General features: G+C 45.1%; 1 protein-coding gene across 3 annotated transcripts in view; it reads left to right on the top strand.

Moving 5' to 3' along the window:
- The first annotated feature begins 260 nt into the window (after positions 1 to 260).
- ido1 (indoleamine 2,3-dioxygenase 1) overlaps positions 261 to 12733 on the top strand; it is a 49789-nt gene continuing 37316 nt past the window's right edge. Inside the window, exons 1-4 of one of the 3 annotated variants that reach the window (XM_069917805.1) lie at positions 261 to 502; positions 2100 to 2195; positions 4070 to 4189; positions 7124 to 7242. In XM_069917805.1, the coding sequence (XP_069773906.1) occupies positions 404 to 502; positions 2100 to 2195; positions 4070 to 4189; positions 7124 to 7242 (434 nt within the window). In that variant the 5' untranslated portion in view covers positions 261 to 403. Of the gene's footprint in view, positions 503 to 1701; positions 1830 to 2099; positions 2196 to 2675; positions 2781 to 4069; positions 4190 to 7123; positions 7243 to 12733 lie in introns of those variants that run through there. The other 2 variants (XM_069917806.1, XM_069917807.1) reach the window with 2 other exon arrangements.

Here is a 12733-nt window from a genome sequence, read left to right as displayed (position 1 = left end):
TCAGCTTTGTAGCTTGTGACCCTTCCATGGATCCATTTCACTTTATCTCTCTTCCCTTATCTTGCCAGCTGTTTCATTTAATCTATCTTTGAAAGAGTAAACATCATTTGGCCTCCCTGTGTAAGCATCCTCTTGGTGACTTTTCGATTCCAACCAGTTAGTTCAGAAAGTTTGGAGATGGCCAATGAAATGACATATGAATTTGTCATTCAAAAGTCCAACTAAACCAATCAGGGCCGGAACCAAAGTCCAAGGTTCAGCTTGCAATGGTCTGTTTTCCACTCTCTCCCCTGCTGAAAGCACCTTACCTGAGCTAAAACACATTTGGAAGCAATTGCTACTTTCTGGCCTCGGTGGATAAGTAAAATTTCTCTCCCGTGTCATTAATATCACCTACTGAGAAATGAACAAGGGAGAAAATGAGGCAACAGACACAAACTACTTAAATCTGGATGAATTTCATGTCTCCAAAGAGTCTGGTTTTGTTTTGGATGAGCCATTGGTATGTATTTGCTTTTTCAACATAGTGAATCAAAGTTTAATTCCCAACTGGGTTACAGTGGTAACCCTTTTCTGAAAAGTGAACATCTTCCTGTCTTGATGGGTATAGAGTCGCAGAGAATTACTTCCACAAGTTTCCAAGTAAATGTTATATTTGGCTTCTTAACCATTACATTAACTTGGGGCCGAACATAGAGGTGAGGTTGGTTATACACCCTTCTGGGAACTCAGCATTAACCGGGCCTTGTAGTGTGGGTGACATTGGTTATTGACGCAAGATCAATGGCAATCTTTTTGGCTTTATCTATAACAATTTTCTTTTTTGATCATTTTGTTTGTTCGGTTCGCTACACAATCTGCAGTAAAAATGCTGAAAAGTCTGGTAAAATAGAGTCACTGCTATTTTACTTTATCTGCATGTGTTAAAATAACAGAGGGTTACAAGGCAGGGAGAGCTTAGTAACTTTTTTTTGTGGAATAAATAGGAAGGCACAATATCTAGGGCCGAAGAGCCCTAGGTTTGTTGTAATGTAATGTTGTAATGTTCTATAAAACCTCTTTTAAGTTGAGCACAAGCTCCTGCTTTGAATCTGATCGCTCTATTTCCTTTATTATCTTTTTCCATTCTTTCTTGCTGAAGTTCTTTCAGGAACAAAGTGCACCAAAGAGGAAAGGGCACAGACCATAGACAATTCAGGGCCTTTGACCCACGATGTTGTGCTGACCTATGTAAACCTACTCAGCACCAATCTAACGCTTCTCTACCTCACACCCATGACCCTTTATTTCCCGTAAGTCCTTGTGCCTGTCTAAAAGTCTTTTAAATATCTCTCTTGTATCGTGTCCAGTCACGTTTATTGTCATCCGATTGCACAAGTGCAACCCAATGAAACAGCGTTCTCTAGTCCTCGGTGAAAACACGCAACCAGACAGAGCACACATACAGACAAATAATACATACACAGGACAAGTATTTTATCAAATTAAATAAATAAATAAGATTTTGTTTGGTACTGCATTTCAGGTACTCGCCACTCTCTGTGTGGAAAAACCTATCTCTGACGTCACCCCGAAATTTCCCTCCCCTTAACTTACTCACTTTCTGTAATCAAATAGACCAGTGGTTCTCAACCTTTTTCTTTCCACCCACGTCCCACCTTAAGTAATCCCTCTGCCATCAGTGCTCTGGGATTAGTAAGGTGGGACGTGGGTGGAAAGAAAAAGTTTTAATTGACCTTAATTGACTCGTTATGTGCACGATTTCATCACTCCAAAGGAAATGGGCCAGTGACGATTTCTCTCAAGCAAAATATTTCAGTAACAATCGGGTCTGGAGCAGTGGTTCTCAATATTCCCTTCGCACTCATATCCCACCTTAAGCAATCCCTTACTAACCACTGAAATAGACCTTTCTCTTGGAAACATTGCCCCTTTAATCCAAGGAGATAGAAAAGAACTTAAATGTTCTTCATGTTAAATTAATTTCTGCAACCTCCATTCATCTTGAAATGGAAAAATACATCTCAAACTCCATCTTTGCACAAAACGTAAGTTTTTCATGATTTATGGTTGGTTAATAATTTGTTTCTTCTCACTAGTCTGATCTTCCGAAATTCTATCAACCATGGATGGATATTGCAAACAATTTAACTCACCTGATTGAACATCATCAACTTCGCCCTGAAGTGAACAAAGTAAGTGGCCGATTTATCATGTGATGTGTAGAAATAAAATATGGAGGCATTGCTGTGCTAAAGCTCCCCAAGACACCACTCGGACAATGATAATGTCTTGGACCGTGCAGGAGGTGACTGAACGCTGCAATAGGATCTGGATTAAAAACACAAAAGGTGCTGGAGGAAATCAGCAGGTCACAGAGCGTCTACAGGAAGTAAAATTCCATGGGGAGAACACACAAAGGCCCCGAAGGTAGGGCCGGATTGTAACCCAGGACGCTGGTGCCATAATCAAGTTTTGAGCCTGGTGTAGGCCACTAGTAGGCTGGACCTGTTTATGAACAGTGAGCCTTCCTTCATCTTTGGATCAAGTTGATTTTTTTTTAAAGCCAATTCTCTTTTCTCAGGGGGTAAAAAAAAAAGGCTTCCGCTGAGAGGCAGGAGATCTTTATGTCCCTGGTAACCTTTGCCCATTGTTTATCTGCAGAGATAGTGAGGGTCATGTTCTGCTTAGAAACGTCACAATGGGAATTCCTGTTCTGAATCAACAATGACGCACTGATGACCGGGCAGAGGTCAAGAGTGGGATCTATGTCCCATTAGGTAACTATGCAGACCTCCGCACAGACCCAGATGTACTTGGATCCTTTGGGAAGTATTGCCATTTTCCCTACGTTAGCTGGAATCCTGCCCCAATCCTCGTTGCTGTAACCCCAGTACGCACACACAAGGCCTGAAGTGTGGACCCGCTGAATCTCCCTCCAGTGACCCTTTCTCTTTGTGTCACTGGCCTCTCATTTGAAGAGGTGTTAAAGAGTCGCCAGACCCCATGAACACATCCAAACAATGAACCGCAGTTACTCAACATGAGAGGGATCGATTGGAGAGTCTTTTGCCCAGAGCAGGAGAATCCATAACCAAGATTCCTCTATTGCACAAAATTGTCTCTGCCTGCTGTAAGGCAAACAGACGCCATTAATGTTGTCCGACACCCCTTAGTGCAAGAGAAAAAGAGTCATTTATGCTTTTTTACACAGCTGCTGTGTTGCAGGAAATTATTGCCATTTTTCCCGGAATGCCTGCTGCGTGAGAAGGTCAGAACAGGGATGAGGGTCCCATTCCCGTTCCGATACTTTACCTCCTAGACCTCCTTGTAAATTTCCTGGAATCCCTGCAGCTTAAAGTGAAGTGCGGGTATTCCGTGAACAATGGGATCATGAACAGCACGTATCGATGATGCACGTTGCAAGTCCCACTACTTTACTTACCGCACCTCCGGTCTGTAAGGAAACCGATTTAGAGTTTTAGTTGATCGTGTGTGGTGGGGGTGGGGGGGGGGAGGGTCAGGTGGTGGTGTGTTATGCTGACTGCTTGCTATTGGCTATGGCTGTAGAGATACTCCACCCTACTGGTATAACAGATGGAGATGCTTTTGCCACTGGCCAGTTAAGTGGTGGTTCTAGTCTGTCCCAGTATTAGTATAACACTTGTCTGGTCTATGTCTATGGCATATCAGATCGGTAAACTCACGTAAATTCTATCTATATTTAAAAAAACATAATTCAATGTCCACTAGAGAACATGGATTTGGGGTGGGGTTTGCTGATAGATTGAACAGGAGCCTGAGCGGCTGCAGAGGACATGGGACCGCTGGAGGCAAATCCACGGACACTCAATACCTCTGAAGGGAATCTCTTTTTCTTCTTTCTCTTTCTTGTTGTTGGGGGCGCTGGGCAACGGTCATGCCGACCCTTTGTTGGCCTTACGGCAGACAGAAGTTGAAGTATACCACATATGTTAGGTTTTTTTTAAAGTGATTAATGGAAGGAACCTTGAAATTGACCGGAATATGTCAACACCATTGCGTTTACCTCCCACCTTTTTTTTCACAGATGCAACTTCTGGGGACACACATGCTCTCCGGGCACAAACAGCTGCGGTTGGCACACCTGGCGTTGAGCTCCATTACAATGGGCTATGTCTGGCAGGAGGGAGAACACAACAACACAAAGGTCAGAATACCTGCCCTGCGCTATTGAGTAACTGCTCATGAACATTTGACTGTAAAATAAATCATTTTGCGACTTTGTGTTAACTTCGGACATTACAGCCCAGTACAGGTAGTTCAGCCCATGATGTTGTGCCCATGCATATAAACCCACTCTGTAAGCTAAACCATCCCTGCCTCACACCCACAACCCTTATTTTTCTAGCATCCACGTGCCTGTACAGGAGGTTTTTTTAAAAATATCCCTATTATACAAGCTTCCACCACCACCCCAGCAATGCATTCTGGGCACCGGCTACAATCTGTGTAGTTTAAAAAAAAAGGTACCCCCGACATTGTTAGGCTTGTTCTTTCAAGAAGAATGACTTTAACACTTAACTGACTTTATTTTCCGTGAGCTGCTTCGGTTTCCAGGCAACCACGCACATTGAATGCTGGGAAATGTGGTTCTTATTTACCTGCGTAACAACGCAGATGTCTCCCCTAAACTTTCCTACCTTCAGTTCAAGCAGATGTCCTCTGGTGTTTACCACTGTTGTCTTGGGGAAAAGGTGCTGGCAGTCCACTCGTAATCTTTTAGACCTCTAGTAAGTCATCCTTCTTCGCTCCAAAGAGAAAAGTCCCAGTTCTGCTAACCTTGTCTCAAAAGATAAATTTTCCAATCCAAGCAACACCCTGATAAATCTCCTCTGCACCCTCTCCATAGCCTTCCTGTAATGTTTTGGTTCCTTGTGGTACTATTTATTTATTTAGATGTACAGCACAGTAACCGGCCATTTTGGCCCACGAGCCCATGCTTGCTAATTTACATCCAATTAACCTACACCCCCTGGTACGTTTTGAACAGTGGGAAGAAACCAGAGCCCCTAGGGAAAACCTATGCAGACATGGGGAGAACACACAAACAGCGTGGGATTCAAACCCTGGTCCCGATCACAGGTGTTGCCCCAACCGTGCTGCCTGGACAGAAAGAGGTCACGAGCCATCTTCTGCCCCTCAGCCCACTTGGGGAAATCCTATTTTCCCAGCATTGGGGCCCTAACTCTGCTTTTTGAGCCTTGATTTTTAAAGGCGATGAAGGTTTCTTCACCCCAGCACCCCTTCAGGATGCGTGTTCAAAACTCCCTTGAGCTTATCTCTCCTCTTCCCTTCTGCAATGAATAACCTTGCACCAAACGGAATGTTCTTCCCCTGTATACAGCCCATTCAAATCCCTTCGCGCTATCAAATCTCAACATGAGCAGTCATTGCTCGTAACAATAATTCCCCATCTCTCTTAACACACTCGTAAATCTGCCCTGTGTCCTCTTTTTCTTAAATTCAGACGTTCTGCACGGTAACAGGCCATTTTGGTCCACAAGTCCATGCTATCCAATTTACACCCAATTAACTTACACCACCACCCCCCCCCCCCCCCCCCACCACCCCGGTCCATTTTGAATGGTGAGAGGAAACCAGAGACTCCAGGGGAAAAACCCCACCAGTCATGGGGAGAATGTGCAAACTCCTTACTGGATTTAGACCCCGGTTTGGTCCCAGTCGCTGGCACTGTAAAGGTGTTGCGCTAACCGCTACGCCAACCCTGACAGGAGATTCAATTTGGGGGCTGGGCAGAGTTGTGGGGTGGGTGGGGTGGAGGCTGGAGTCGAACCTTTGTGTGAGGGCTAATGTTTAGGGTGGTGATTTGCTGCAACCAGTAGCTTCCTTGCTTGATATAGCCCCTTTGTTAATTTTCCACAATACTTTCCAGGCTCTGTGTCTCTCCACTGGCCTCCCCTCCATCTATATAATTACTGTAAAACACACACAGTGCTGGAGAAACTCTTTCAATGCTGCAACAGGATTGACCTCAATCTGAAGCAGATAACAAGCCGTGGAGGACCTCGGCAGGTTTAGCAGTGCCCATGATGGGGTGGGGGGGGAACTTAATTGCCGACATTTCGGGCCAAGCCATGCAGCAGGACAAAAGAAGCCCTGACGCAGGGTCTAAACCTGAAATATGGACAATTCCTTCCCCTCCGCATGTTGTTTGGCCCCTGGATTTTTATCTCGCAGTTTGTTTCTTTTGCTCCAGATCTCAGTATCTGCAGTCTCCTGTCTCTACCTATTTCTGGTGCATGAAGAGATAGATTTGCCAAAGATAAAGCTGAGCGTGATTAATGTTGAAGAAAGGCTCATCCTTTAAAACCCCCAGAATGTTTCATTTTAACTGCAGAATATAAAATTGCAGCCATAAATAATAGAATTCAACTGCTGCAAAACCCACTAGATCGATTGTGATATATCTACTGCATTAGAGCATTTAAAATATTAAATACAGACAAGAGACTTTGAGATATTTGTTCAGAGAAAGACTGTGTTTGGAAAGGGTGACAATTTTTTCCTCCGGTAAACAAAAAATTCTGCAGAGGCTGGGATAGACTTCAGTGCTGGCAAGTGCTGGAAAAGTTCAGCGGGTCACGCAGCATCCTTAGGAACCCCTTCCCCTCCTCCTCTTCTCTCCCCCTCTCCACCCCTTCCCCATCTTATTTGTGCCTTGGTACAAATGCTACAGTTAGGTAGAAGGCCCTTCCTGCCCATGAAACCCAAGCTACTCAATTGCACCCAATTAAACTACCAGCCCCATTGGTTTCTGGAGGGTGGAAGGAAACTGGTGCATCCAGAAAAAATCCACACAGGTCATGCGGAAAAGGTTCAAATTCCTTCCAGACAGCGGAACATTTGAACATGGGTCACCGGCACTGTGACAGCGTTTCACTTCCTGTAGATGCCGCGTGGCCTGCTGAGTCCCTCCAGAATTGTTGTGTGGTCCTCACAGAGAGGGTTTTCAACAGGTTCTGGTGTGGGGTCATACAGGGGCATTCCCGAGACTGCAGCGAGAATGTTGAAAGCCAAAATTGGTAATAAATACACCTTTGTTTTCATGGTTCGATTCCAGGTGCTGCCCAGGAACCTTGCGGTGCCCTACTGTAAAATATCTGAAATTCTTGGACTGCCTCCAATCTTAGTTCACGCTGACTGCGTTTTAGCAAATTGGAAGAGAAAGGACCCTAAAAGGTAAGTCTTCCCCCTTTTTTTGTGGATACAGTGAAATCCCCAATTTTCTAGTTCCCTAAGATTCACTCTAACAATGACTGACTAAAAGAGTATTATAGTCCTTAATTATGTTAAGTTCACTTTAATCAGGTAATTCACGTAACATACAAAATTTAAATTTGGATCCCGGTCGCTGGTTAGCGTAGCGCTAACTGTGCCGCTGTCATAATGAACCCCCCTCCCCCAAGTTTCAGATAAAATCTTACTCATGTACTAGTAAAGATTCAGACTCTGGCCAGTCAGGGGTAGGGAGACACTTTGGGAGAGTTGGCCCCATCGGCTGCCTCGTCATCCTGGGTGCTGCCACTTTAGTCAAATGCAACTTTGTTGGAACAGCTGCTGCGGACGAGGCATGATGCGGGCGCCAGGCTGGCTGAATGTTTGCTCCTATCTCCACCAAGGGGTTGTCTCTTGCTTCGGAGATCATTTACAATTTTAAATTTTAATTTATTTTAATCTTTATTTTTATTATTTCCTTTTTTTTTGCTGGTTGCTTGAATTCTGGATTACGGGGATTTTACTGTATTTTGTTCTGCAATGAAAAGGAACCATTCAAGGAAAGTTCCTGTTCACATGGTGCTCCAGCTCCCCTTAGCCAATGGCGGTTGGGAACCAGCCAAGCCATGACATGCATTTCCAATGTTGTTTCTAATACCTGGAAGGATGGAAGGCTTCAAGTGCTTTATCCCAGGAAACAGCAGGCTGGTCAGCCGCACGCCAGCTGTGGGACAGGTACTTGAGGGGATTCAGGAGGTTTGGAAAGGCAAGGATTATGGATAGTTTGTGTGCCTGGGATATTTGGCTGAGCTTGCTTTCTTGAAGACAGGACAGGTGGTTAGATCATATCCAGGGTGAGCTGGCTAATTAATTCTAAAATAAGCTTAGTGGTAGTGTTTCATCTTGGATACCTGCAACTAGTGAAGCAAGAAGATCTGCAAATGTGATTATTGTAGTTAATACACAAAGTGACGGAAAAACTCTAGCAATTTGGAGAATTGAAGGGCTCAAGCCCGAAACGTCGGTTCTGTATCTTTATCTTGACTACATAAAGGACACGGTTTGACCTGCTGAGTTTCTCCAGCACTGCATTTTTACTTCAACCACGGCGTCTGCAGAGCTTCATGTTTAACTGCTGGAGAAACAGCAGGTCACGCAATGTCCATCAAGAGCAAAGCCAACCTTTCAGTACTGCGACGAAGGGCTCAGGCCCGAAGCATTGCTTATTTGGGTGGCACGGTTGGCGTAACGGTTAGTGCAACGCCTTTGCAGGACCAGCGATTGGGACCGGACCAGGGTTTGAATCCTGCGCTGACTGTGAGGAGTCTGTACGCTCTCCCAGTGTCTGCGCGGGTTTTCTTTGGAGAGGGGGCTCTTGCTTTCTCCCACCATACCAGGGATGTAGATTAATGGGGTGTAAATTGGATGACCCGGACTCATTGGCTGAAATGGCCTGGGACCATGCTGTAGTCTAAATTTAAAAAATTTTAAACAATTTATCTTTGCCTCCTGTGAATGCTGTGAGACCTGCTGAGTTTCTCCAGCTCTCATGTGCATTTTCCTGCAACCAGAGGTGTGCCACAGCAATTGGCGCTTGAGAGGACAATGGGATAACAACAGGATCTATCCCCACTGGGAAAATGGGCAGATGAGTAAGGGAAGCATTTTGGGAAGTTATACCAACATGGGAATGATAATGTCATTCCCTAACTCTACCTTGACGAAGGTTCTCAGGCCCAAAACGTTGGTTTTGCTTCCTGGAGTTGCTGTGTGGCCTGCTGATTTTGTGTAATGCACTACAACCCCAGCATCCCCACTTCATGACCGAAAAGAGTGATTGACTGACCCACGAGAAGGGTGGTACTGACAGAAGTAATACTGTGCTTGGATAGTGGCCAGAGTGAGAGTCCCTTGAATTTGACTGACCCACAGAAAGGGTTTTGAAAGTTTTGTGAGCACCACTTACTTCGAGTCTCCCCCACCCCCCCCTCAACCATACCAAAGAAGAGGGAATTTTAGTTGGCGCTTGTCCAAGGACCTCAACAAGGGTTTCGTAAGATAATCAACATTCTTGTCACCCCCAGACTCTTTCGCCCACTTCATGAAGTGCTAATTTCATCTAAGGCCTACGTGTCTGATCCATCTAAAGCCCGGACGTCTCAGCCGCCCAAGGCCTGTGTGTCATCACTAATTTCCCATAAGTGAAGTTGGAACTGACTTTGGAGAACTGGTCCTTGAGTTGTAGTTGTTTGGGGTATCCACACCCCCACACCCCCACCCCCACACCCACACACCAGTATATCTGTGCACAGTTAGGGGTTAAGTCAGATAAGTGTAAATTAGGTGATGTGTTGTATCATTGTTAATTAATAATATTATTTTAAATATAACACCTGGGCTAATTTTTAATCACTGGTGTCTGGTACGTAACAAAAGTGAGAAATTCTAGGCAGTTGTTGGCGTAGGTCATTAAGAGTCTGTAGTGTGCTGTAACATATCAACAGCTCTGTCCTAAAATATTTAATTGAATCCATTTATTTTAGTTTGTCTTTGCCTCACTAATCCCTCACTCACCAAGTTTCTCTCGCCATGGATGATCTTCACAATTCACGTGTGCTGTTAGCAGGCACTGGCTTGTGCAGTTATCAAAGTTTTGTTGTCATCGGACTTTAATTACCTCGCTCCGACTGATAACCTCGTTACCTGGGAGACCAAAGGCCACTTGTTTACAACATTACATAACCAAGTTAAAACGGAAGTTTCACTCCCCCACCCCTATCACAAGAAGGCCCATTGCTGAAGATCTCTCCTGGTCTACCAATAGCACCGGGGAGATTTAAAAAGGCACCAGGATGACTCCGCGTCCTGAGGATTCTCAGGAAGATCAAACGGCAGGAGGAACTTTCTATCGCTGCTCCTTCGAGAGCGTGCTGGCCTACTGCATTCTGACGTGGTTTGCCGGCTGCTCAGCAGCAGAGAAGATGGGGCTTCAGGGGATCACCAGAAGATTATCGGCGGCTCAGTCCCCGCTTTGGAGTATTTATTTGGCTCTTGCTGCCCTTAGTAGAGCAGCCAGCGTCCTGAAAGGCCCTTCCTACCCTGTTTGACCTGCTGCCCTCCGGGTAGACGTTTCAGGTCCATTAAATCACGGACTTAAAAAAACTTTTGACCCCCAGAGCCATACATGAACTGAACACCGCCTAACAGTGTGTTGCGTGTTTGTATCTTATTTGTTTGCTGCATGTGCGTCTTCAATTTCGTGCAACGACAATAAAAGGTTATCTAATCTTATATTAATGAGGTGGAAAGATGCTGTCTCCTTCCACACATGATCATGGGTTGTCCAAAGTGATGGCCATGTCTGACTTGGGGAGGGGGGTGGAAATTAGATGTTCCACTTGTGAAATGAATCCTAACTTTGTTTAGTTGTGGGGTTGTTTTCTCAGTTTCTTTCAAAAGTTGTAAGATTAACCAGTTTCTGGTGCTTTTATCTTTTTAAAAAAAATATTAGTAGTGGACTGTTTGTTTAAAGCCAGTAGCCTCCAAAAGGAGGGGATTGATAGTAAGATAATTAGTAGAGTGGGGTTTTTAAAATTTACTTTTAATATAATGTAGGTTTCAATACCATTTTTTATTGTTGTATAAGATCTAAATATTTTATTGTCATGACCCTATTCGATGAAAGCAATAAAAATGTTGAAAAGAAAAAGAATACTAACTGGAAAAACTAAACCTAATAACTTTAAAGTGAAATTAAAGCCAACCCCTTGCTCACCACACAATCAGCAAATGTGCTGGAGAAACTCAGCATGTCAAGCAGCACCCACGGGAAGGGTAGCCAACGTTTTGGGGCCCGAGCTCCTCGTCAGGTGCAAGCATTTAAGATAGCTTCCTGATTTAAAAAGGTGGGGGTGGAGGGGGGTGGGGAGGAGGAGGAGGAGCAGGAGCAGCAGCCACCGCCGCCGGGTTAAGAGGGTGTAGGTGCATGCAGATTGGCGAGTAGAAGAGATAAATACACTCAGAGATGATCAGGGGAGAGGGTAGCCCTCTGAATGGAGAAGGAGGGGGTGGGGGAGCTGGAGGAAAGAAGACAGAGAGGCTCAGGGGACTTCCTACGGATGCTGTGTGACCTGCTGAGTTTCTCCAGCACACTCGTGTCTTGTGTCGTGAGCCTTTGCGATGTGGGTGGAAACAGGAGATCCCGGGGGAAGCTCCCACTATGCAAACTCCACACAGGCAGCACCCAAGTTCCAGATTGAACCGGGGTCTCCGGAGCCACGAGGCAGCAGCGCTTCCTGCTGCGTCACTATCTTGTCCAAAGTGTCTGAGTGGAATTTTCAGATCGCCCCAGCAATAGGAAGGCAATTCATTTTAGAACATAGAACGTGACAGGACAGTACAGACCCTTTGGCCCATGATGTTGTACCGACCTGTGTCAACCAGCTCAACAATCTAACCCTTCCCTACCTCACACCCATAACCCTCTAATTTTCTTGCATCTTTTAAAAGAATCTTTTAAATTGTCCCTATTGTAACAGCCCCCACCACCACCCCTGGCAACGCATTCCAGGCATCCACTGCTCTCTGAGTACAAAAATTACCCCTAACATCCCCCGAACTTTCCTCCCCTCACCTTAGACCGGTGTCCTCTGGTATTTGCTATTGTCACTCTGGGGAAACGGGTGCTGGCTCTCCACCCTATCTACACCTCTCAGAATCTTGTCAACCTCTATGAAGTCTCCTCTCATCCTTCACTCCAAAGAGAAAAGCCCCAGCTCTGCTAACCTTGTCTCATAAGATGCATTCTCCAATCCAAACAACATTCTGGTAAATCTCCTCTGCACCCTCTCCATCGCTTCCACATCCTTCCTGTAATGAAGCGACCAGCACCGAACACAATATTCTAAGTGTGGTATAACCAGAGCTTTATAGAGTTTCAACCTTACCGCAGGGCTCTTGAACTCAATCGCCCGACCAATGAAGCCCAACACCTTCTTAACCACCCTACCAATCTGTGCAGCAACCTTGAGAGATCCATAGATTTGGACCCCAAGGATGCTCTATTCTTCCACGTGGTTAGGAATGATCTCTCAGTGGTGGATTAACTACCACCTGGACCCTAGGCTGAGCTTTAGTAAGCCCCCCCCCCCGACTTTGTCCCACCCTTCATTGAATAAATTGAAATTGCTCCATTAATTGGCCTTTGGGCATGATGTCCTCACATATTCTAAATTTTCCCGCTGGGTTGGTGTTGGGTTGGAGAAGGGGAGGAAAATCTTCATAAAATCAAACAAAACTTTGCCTTACAGAAGCCGTCTGTCCTCCCCGAAAAATCTGCCAGTTACAAAAGGATAAATAAAATCAGTTGTTAAAAAAAGTTCTCAGTACAAAATAACACAGAAGTCAGAGTTTTTTTAAAAAGTAAACCTCCCGTGAGTAACGCTGCATAACCCGA

This window comes from Narcine bancroftii, chromosome 2 (assembly GCF_036971445.1).
Source record: "Narcine bancroftii isolate sNarBan1 chromosome 2, sNarBan1.hap1, whole genome shotgun sequence".
NCBI classification, from domain to species: domain Eukaryota; kingdom Metazoa; phylum Chordata; class Chondrichthyes; order Torpediniformes; family Narcinidae; genus Narcine; species Narcine bancroftii.
This window is presented reverse-complemented; position numbering and strand designations above follow the sequence as displayed.